Source organism: Vigna unguiculata, chromosome 10 (assembly GCF_004118075.2).
Source record: "Vigna unguiculata cultivar IT97K-499-35 chromosome 10, ASM411807v1, whole genome shotgun sequence".
NCBI classification, from domain to species: domain Eukaryota; kingdom Viridiplantae; phylum Streptophyta; class Magnoliopsida; order Fabales; family Fabaceae; genus Vigna; species Vigna unguiculata.
Genome location: NC_040288.1, coordinates 34,048,535 through 34,056,596, shown reverse-complemented (window position 1 = coordinate 34,056,596; position 8,062 = coordinate 34,048,535). Strand labels below are relative to the sequence as shown.

Below are 8,062 nucleotides of genomic sequence, written 5' to 3'. Positions count from 1 at the left end.
AATTATTACTTTAAAAATTAAATAATTTATTAATATTTAAAAAAAATACGTAGATACAGCTGTATTTGCGTTAGCGAAAATTAAGATAAGTAACGTTAAAACTGAAAGAGGATTTATTACGTTGTTAATATTTCCTTAAAAATCTTAAAAGGCTTAAGAAAATTAAGAAGATAGTAAGTGATTATTAATAACTGATTTATTTTATATTGACCCACAAACAAATTTCGTTGACCTATTTTACATCAGTAATATTTTTCTTATTAATTAAATTAGACTCACTAATACGTTATTCATTCATTCTTCGTCACTGCCCTTCGTCTTCATGGTCTCAGAACAACCTTGAATTTACCAAAAAAAAAACAAAAACAAAAACAAAAAAATGCCTTTGAATTCGATTCTGTGGTGTCAACTCAACTCGATTCTTCTCAGTGTGTTGTTTCTTTTTTGTTGTTCTCTTGACCTGAGCTCCGCAAACGATGAATTGGTTGGAGTCACTGATGATGTCTTCACTGTTTCCAGCTTCAGCTACCCTCAGACTACTCTCGGACCCTTTGATATGCGCTACATCAGAGGTTGGTAATGGCGACCCTTTTCTTTATTTGCTTCAATTCTTCTGCTTTTTGTCCCTCGTGATGCATTTCACCATATGGTCTTTTATGGGTCGGAAGGGAACTGAATTCTGAAGGGTATAGGTGAATTAGCATGGCAACAATTTCTCTTTCCTCTTTTATGTTTTTTGTTGTTGTTGATTAACTTGGTCAATTATCCACTGCTTCTTCATATTGTTATTGGTTGAAAGAATTTTTGGTAATTGTGCTGATTTTGTATCTTCATGTTTTCTCGTGTTTCAGTTGACATACCACCATGGTTTTCTGCAGTGTCCTTAGCATTGAACTCGGATGTAGACCTTGTAAGTAATGTCTCTATTATACTTTCTAGATCGGGGCACTTCAGAGTAGCATCTATGTTAATGTCTTTTGAGTGGGAAAATTTGGTTCCTTCAGATTAAATAGCTCTCGTGTTTTTCTATGTTCATATTACTTTTGTGTTATAATGCCTCGTCGTAGTGCATGAGTTAATAATATTAACAATACAATGCCTGATAAAACTCCTGTATTGGTTATCATATCTCTTCTTAATTTTATCTCCCTATTTATTCATTCATTCAAATTATCTATTTAAATTGCTCCGTTTTTTGTTTTGCTAAAGAAATTTCTTGGGGAACCTGATTACAGAGTTTTGACTTATTTTGGCTCCTCATTGGTTCATAATTACTTTGTTTTTAGGATGTTTCAAGAGTTGAAAGGATTCCAAAAAGCTCACTGCCCATCATATGCTTTAGAGATGGCAGCCCTCCTCTGCCAGATGCTTTAAACATATCTCTGAAGGATTCAGCTGTCACAGGTAGAAGCCCCCCCAAATTATATTAAACTTCAGTTAATTGAATTGGTTTTTGAACTTAATATCTAAGCACATTATATCTTGAACTTTGTTTTATGATTATTGTAGACTTAGAAACTTTTATTAATCAAGATAGAACTTTGGTGCTATACTACATTCCCACCATTTATCAAACGAGCATTATATTTCTATTCTATAGAAGATTCTTTTGATTCATTAGTATATGTTTAGATTTCTATCCGTAATTTTACATACCCTGCAATGATGGTTTCTCTTGGTTATAGTGTAATGGATGAATGCCAAACTCATGGACGTATAATGTTTGTTCATTTCTTAGTGTTTCACTTTGTTTTGAAGCACCATGACAGGAATTGATCACATATTCCTTCTTCCTATTGTTCTCTGATTCTTTCTTAATGAAGAAAAGGACTACATTTTTTAAATTGTCATGCGTATTACCATTCCATAATGACTTTTCGTCTACCCTTTTTTCATCAGGAATAAATGGTCTTGACAACGAGCAGTGTTTTCCTATGGAGAAAAACATCACTATGAAATTGACAAACGAACAGGTATTATAATAAGTCTTCTTTTTGTTCTTTGCAATATCTTTATTACTGCTTTAAGCACAATGCTCCTTTACTTTGAGATCTATGATGACTTATCTGCCTTAGTATTAAAATTCCTAAATTAATAATAAGGAGGATTAGATCACAAGCTATTTTTCTTATTGTCATAATATCATAGCCAATAAACATATGAATTATTTCTCAGATATCTCCAGGTGCATGGTATATTGGTCTTTTCAACGGAATTGGAGCTGCAAGAACACAATCGAGGATGGTATGGTTTATTGCCCCAACGTTACTTTTATCACAAAGAAAACTGAATATTTGTACTATTTTTTAGCATGTGTTGCAACCATTTGTTATCCTTTCAGTGCTGTCATTTGCATATTTTTATGCTAGAAGGGCTGCTAGTACGTTGATGCAGTTACTAGCTTTAAGAATCACTGTTCATAAAATTCTGTTCTTTTTAGTCCTGATTTTTATTGTGCATTGTGGAATTTGTTGTTATTATTTCTCTTAATTCTAAATTGTAATGTTAAAATTTTTGTTTCTATTGAAATTCTTATACAGCGATTATGTGCTAACTACTGCTCTTAAATTATGATAATTCCACCAAAAAATAATATACGGTACCCCATTTATTTCTTGTAGAGCTAGTGAAAGAAATTAAACTTCAATGTACCAGTGGGTTCTAAAGCCAAGGGAGTAGATTTCTATAGATAGTTATGGTCTTGTACAACCTGTGTATCTAGTAAATATTCTATCCAGAATGTCAGATTGTACACAACCTTGTACTGATTTTTGCCTTTATCTTTGTATCTCGTCTCAAAGCAAAAGTTCCTTATTTTCATTGGGCTTAATTTTTTCTCTGAGCCAAGTTCCTTATGTAATAATAGACATGGAAGAATAACAATTACTTCTCTACCTCTACAGATTATCCGTGGCTCAGCATACTCATTCAGTGCCAATATAAGCGTGGAAGCATGCTCAAATTCAATGATGAAAGGGGAGCTATGTAACAGTACAGTCTATCCACTTTCATGCACAGTATCTGATGCCTATAATTCCGTGAAGGCTACAGTGACGAAGCCACTGATGGAAAATGTGATGACCTGTAAAAGTAACCTAGATACGTTTTGTGCACACGAAGGTGTACCAGAACTTTACTCTCTGGATGTAACTAACATGGTAGAAGAATTGATCATTAAGGTAGAAAATGTCAAATTCAATACTACAACTTCAAATAACACTTCTAGTGCAAATGATGTCGGATTAATGGGTTTTGTTCGCCATGGTGCAATTCCTTCAGAAACTTTGCATGATTATTCCGGTGATTTGAATAAGGCCCCTTTGATTATCCGTTATCCACTGATTGGACGTTTGTACATTAGTATAGTACCAGTTGATGTTTCAAAAAAGTCTGTAGGGACTTTGGATGGCAATTTAAAAGTTTGTTACTCCATGGAATCACAAGTACTTCAGTGTGCACTTGGAAAAGCGGGACCAAATTGCACAATGGACAGCTACACACTTCAGGTAGTATGGATTGCTAGATGTATCTCTATCTCTATATTCATTTGAGATGGTGCTCTTTTTTTAATGCAAGGGTTCACTCTAAATTTTATAGTAGAACAGACTTGTGCTTTGGGCTATATCCTAGATAGAATGGGGATATGATCACATGCAATGTAGACTTATCTTGATGGTTAAGAAAAACATTAGCTATAACAAATATAAAGAATAGAATAAAATAAATTATATACAAACATAAGCCTTCCAGTAGCAAACAAAAGATTGAGCTACCATCTGAGCTGTACAGCTCAAAATCCAATCAGATGTTTATAATTTGCAGAAATAGAAACGTGCTTATAGTCAGCACATGCCTGGTGCTTATCTCTTAGAGGACTTGTTGATTTCTTTCCTAGGGTAGATAAATTTGTTTTCAGTACAGAACTATTTTATCTGCAATGCCGTAATATATGGATTGAAGACTTGTCAACACATTAAGTTTTCTAGTACAAGAAAGAATTAAAATATTGTTTTCACTAAATATTATATCCAATAGGAATGTTGAAGAATTTCCAGGATTTTAAGTCAAACGACACCCTGGTAGAATTAGTTCTATATCTTGTTGCTTAAAGATATTTCCCCTCTGAAATAAGTTATTGACAAGATAAGAATTGTTGTCTGCAGACAGTTCTAAGGAGAGGAGGTCCAATTCCCTTTGAATCATACTTTTTACCTGTGGTTGATGGTGAAGGAGCATCTTCTGCCAATTTTCCTCTTGAGCCATTTTTGAATAAGTCATCAAATGAAGGAAGAACTGATGACATTTGGACTTATTTTACTTTGGACATTCCCCATGGTGCAGCTGGACGGAACATTCACATACGATTATCGGCAGATGTCAAGATCAATTATGAAGTGTATGCTAGATTTGGTGGATTGCCTTCTCTTGATAACTGGGACTATTATTATGCTAACAGGACAAGGAAGAGTGACCAGTCCATGTTTTTCATGCTATATGATTCAAGTGACGACAAAATTGATTTTTACATCATTTATGCTAGAGAAGGAACTTGGGGTTTAGGTCTAAGGCATCTTTATACCAGCAGTGATTCTACGAAAGCGCAAACAGTCATGTCTGTTTCACTTGAAGGATGCCCAAAACAGTGTTCCTTTCATGGAGACTGTAAATATTCTTTTGATGCCAGTGGATTGACATCGTTCAGGTTTACATTAAGCCCTTTGCATGTTTTAAATTTATCAATTATGTTTACATTTTAGTTGTTATATTTGGTCTTGAATGGGCCGTTTCTTGTAAAATTGTCAGATACTAAGTTACGGACTTCCAGATTATTTTATTTGTATTTGTTGCTCAACTTTCCAAAGAAAATTACCATTTTTATTGTTTACCTTTCCTCAGCTTCTGCTCCTGTGATCGAAACCATGGTGGCTTTGACTGTAGCGTTGAAATTGTATCACACAAAGGTGAGTGTTAATTCTTTTGCTGGCAATATACTGAGTAAAGTGGATAGACATAGTGACTTCGAATTGAGTTTAATGCAGCAATTTCAGTCTAGATGTAAAAAGATAGAAATGAAGAATACTCTACTCCTGTTTTTCTCTATGGTTTGTTGAATATATGGATATGGATTTGCTGTTAGGACGTCTTGGTTCTTTGTTCTTTAATCTGGTTGTTGAAAATTTGTTGTAGGGCATATACTGCAATCCATTTTTCTCATTGGATCAAACGCTGCAGCCATACTTCCTGCCTATTGGTCCCTTAGGGAAAAGGCAAGTTTTGTTTCTGTCATCTATTTTTCCTCTAAATTATTTTGTTGTATCATGATTCATCTACCTGTTTATGGAAATTGATGGAACTATTTATAATTATGTATTGATTTAATGTAGAGTATAAATAATTCTAGATATTTAACTCAATGAGAAGGAGACAAATGATTTAGATTCCCAAGAAGTACTTGATACATACATTTCTAACATAATAAATTTACTTGTTAAATAGATTGTGTTAACAATGAAACACGTAATTTCGTATTTGCAGGCATTTGCAGAATGGGTTTTATTCACATCCAGTGGAATCGCTAGTGGGCTATATCACGCATGTGATGTTGGCACCTGGTGTGCATTGAACTTTAATGTTTTACAGGTTACTGCTCTGCCTTTTCTAGTGTATCTTACTTTATGTATCTTAAAATAAAATAAAATAAAACAAAAAGAAGTTTGGAAACTGAAGATGTTACTGAGAGTCCGAGATGGGATAGAGAGAGATTCTAAATAAGATTCTCATTCTTAAAATGTTGGGAACTCCCAGGCCTTGGGTGTGAATCCATAGTAGCATGTTGTTGGGATCTGTAATACAATTCAACAGTGAGTATACTTGTTTATCTAGGCATTTGTAGTTGACTTGATATTTCAACATTTCAGTTCATGGATTTCTGGCTCTCTTTCATGGCTGTGGTTAGCACTTTTGTATACCTAGCAACCATTGATGAAGTATATAAGAGGGCAATCCACACAACTGTTGCTATCCTCACTGCCCTCTTGGCTGCAACTAAGGCAACTAGGTAAATTGAACTAGTGGGCAACAGCTTTGTATATATGCTGCCAAAGAGGTTTAACATGTATCTACACTGAATTGTGCAGGTCTTCCAATATTGTTCTTGTCATTGTGATTGGAGCTCTTGGTCTTCTTATTGCATGGTTGATAGAAATCTCAAAAAGATATAGGTCCCTCTCCTTTTCATCTGGATTATCACTAAGTTTCCTTCAAAGGTAAGGTCTCCGTGCTTAGTAAATTTTGTTGAGCATGGCATTTTCCAGACAGCGTAGATGGTCAATTTGTGCACTTTTTTTGTAGTATTTTATGTGCATGTATTGATTTCCAATTTAGAGTTCCCCTATGTTATAGCAACTTTTATGGCTGATATAATCATGATCTGCCTGTACTATACTAATTAGCATGTATTCATGAAACCCTTTTGTAAATTGCCAATCTGCACATCACCACTGTTTTCTTGTTCATTCAATTGATAGTCTGATTATGGAGGCAGTCCCTGGTTTTGTCTTGGATTAGGGATTTTTGCCATACACATTGAAGCTGGAAAGCTCAAAAAGCAGTCAATTCAACCTTTAACTTTCCCTTTTTGTTTTGTTCATTTTTGTAACATGATGGTGGGAATTCAAGAGGAACCATACTAGGTTCCTTCAACAAATACCTTAAATCTTTCGCTTTAAACTTGGACATGCTGGAGGATGAACACATCCTCTTAAATAAATCCAAACTGCAGTTTTATAGTTTACTTTAAACTTAGAGATGTTCTGAGAGATGACTTTCCACTGCAGCATGCAAACTATGAAGCAATGGTTCTGTAATTTGGTGAAGACACTCCTGAGACGGTTTCGCTGGGGCTTTATGGTGGTTGGTTTCATTGCATTGGCCATGGCAGGATTAAGCTGGACGCTTGAAACCAGTGCAACCTACTGGTTTTGGCACAGGTATTATTACTATACTACTATCCTCTCCATTGTCTCTTCTCTGTCCTCTCTAGTCTCATGTTTTTCTCTTTGAAAATGGCTACAGCTTTTGGCATGTTACAATATACACATCTTCTTTCTTCTTCCTTTGCTCAAAAGCAAACATTGATGATAATGAAATTTCACCACCTTCAAGTGGAAATTATGCACTGACTCGTCAGGATTCATTTTCAAGAGGTATTTAGAAGAAAACATTTGGGATTGTTGGTGGATGCAAAAAGGAAATTGGTGGGTTTTTTGGAGTTTAATTTTGCATTAATGTGACAGAAGAATGTTAGGGTAGGTGAATGATATGTCTGCTGAGTAGAACTAGAAATCAACCAACCTAAGAGTGGATTCTGAGGCCTATAAGATGTTAACAGGGATCAACAAAGCAGTCTCTTGTAAATTCCTTCTTCACAAGGTTTGCTTTTTACATTCATTTTAGGGTATGTATTCAGCCATAAGATAGGAGAAATCATAGGATAAATGGGTTGTGGATTTGGTTATGTAATTATAATAAATTAGAATATTAATATTGATAGCCTGTGAATTGCATTGTATATGGATAGTTTATGGTGGTAAAACAGTTCAACTTTGCTTGGTTGGTATTGTTTTTTAATTTAGCTGTCTATTGTTTCAAAAACTAATTTAGGTTAATAATCTTACATTTAGTATAAATAAGAAAATTGAGTAACATTTAAGAAAGAAAATTGAAAGTGATATTGTGATCCTTTAAATAACTCTGCTCATAACTCATTGATGTTAAATCTTCTCTAAAATAATCAAAAAATTCACAATTTTTAAAACATGTGTTAGTAATTTCTTTTATTTTTGTTTTAAGTGTCATTTTCAATTTTCAATATAACTTTTGTGATTGTAAATCTTACATGGGTTTGAAACCTAATAATATAATTTTTTTTTTCTGTTTTAAAAACGATATATTTATGTATATTTATTTTCACTTTTTTTTAAATCATCCAATTTTTAATAATAACAAAATTTTGTGATAGTATTCTTAATTTTACACTTATTATTTTTACTGTATATTCATA

The 8,062-nt window shown here is 33.8% G+C and overlaps 1 protein-coding gene across 1 annotated transcript; it reads left to right on the top strand.

The window, feature by feature from the left end:
* Positions 1–285: 285 nt before the first annotated feature.
* On the top strand, positions 286–7,602 carry LOC114167213. The gene is made up of 14 exons (XM_028052220.1): positions 286–572; positions 852–910; positions 1,287–1,404; positions 1,900–1,973; positions 2,176–2,244; positions 2,904–3,506; positions 4,164–4,702; positions 4,897–4,961; positions 5,188–5,267; positions 5,536–5,640; positions 5,919–6,058; positions 6,138–6,266; positions 6,837–6,989; positions 7,075–7,602. The coding sequence occupies exons 1-14, from the start codon at positions 380–382 to the stop codon at positions 7,211–7,213; spliced, it is 2,466 nt and encodes an 821-aa protein (XP_027908021.1). The 5' UTR covers positions 286–379; the 3' UTR covers positions 7,214–7,602.
* Positions 7,603–8,062: the final 460 nt, after the last annotated feature.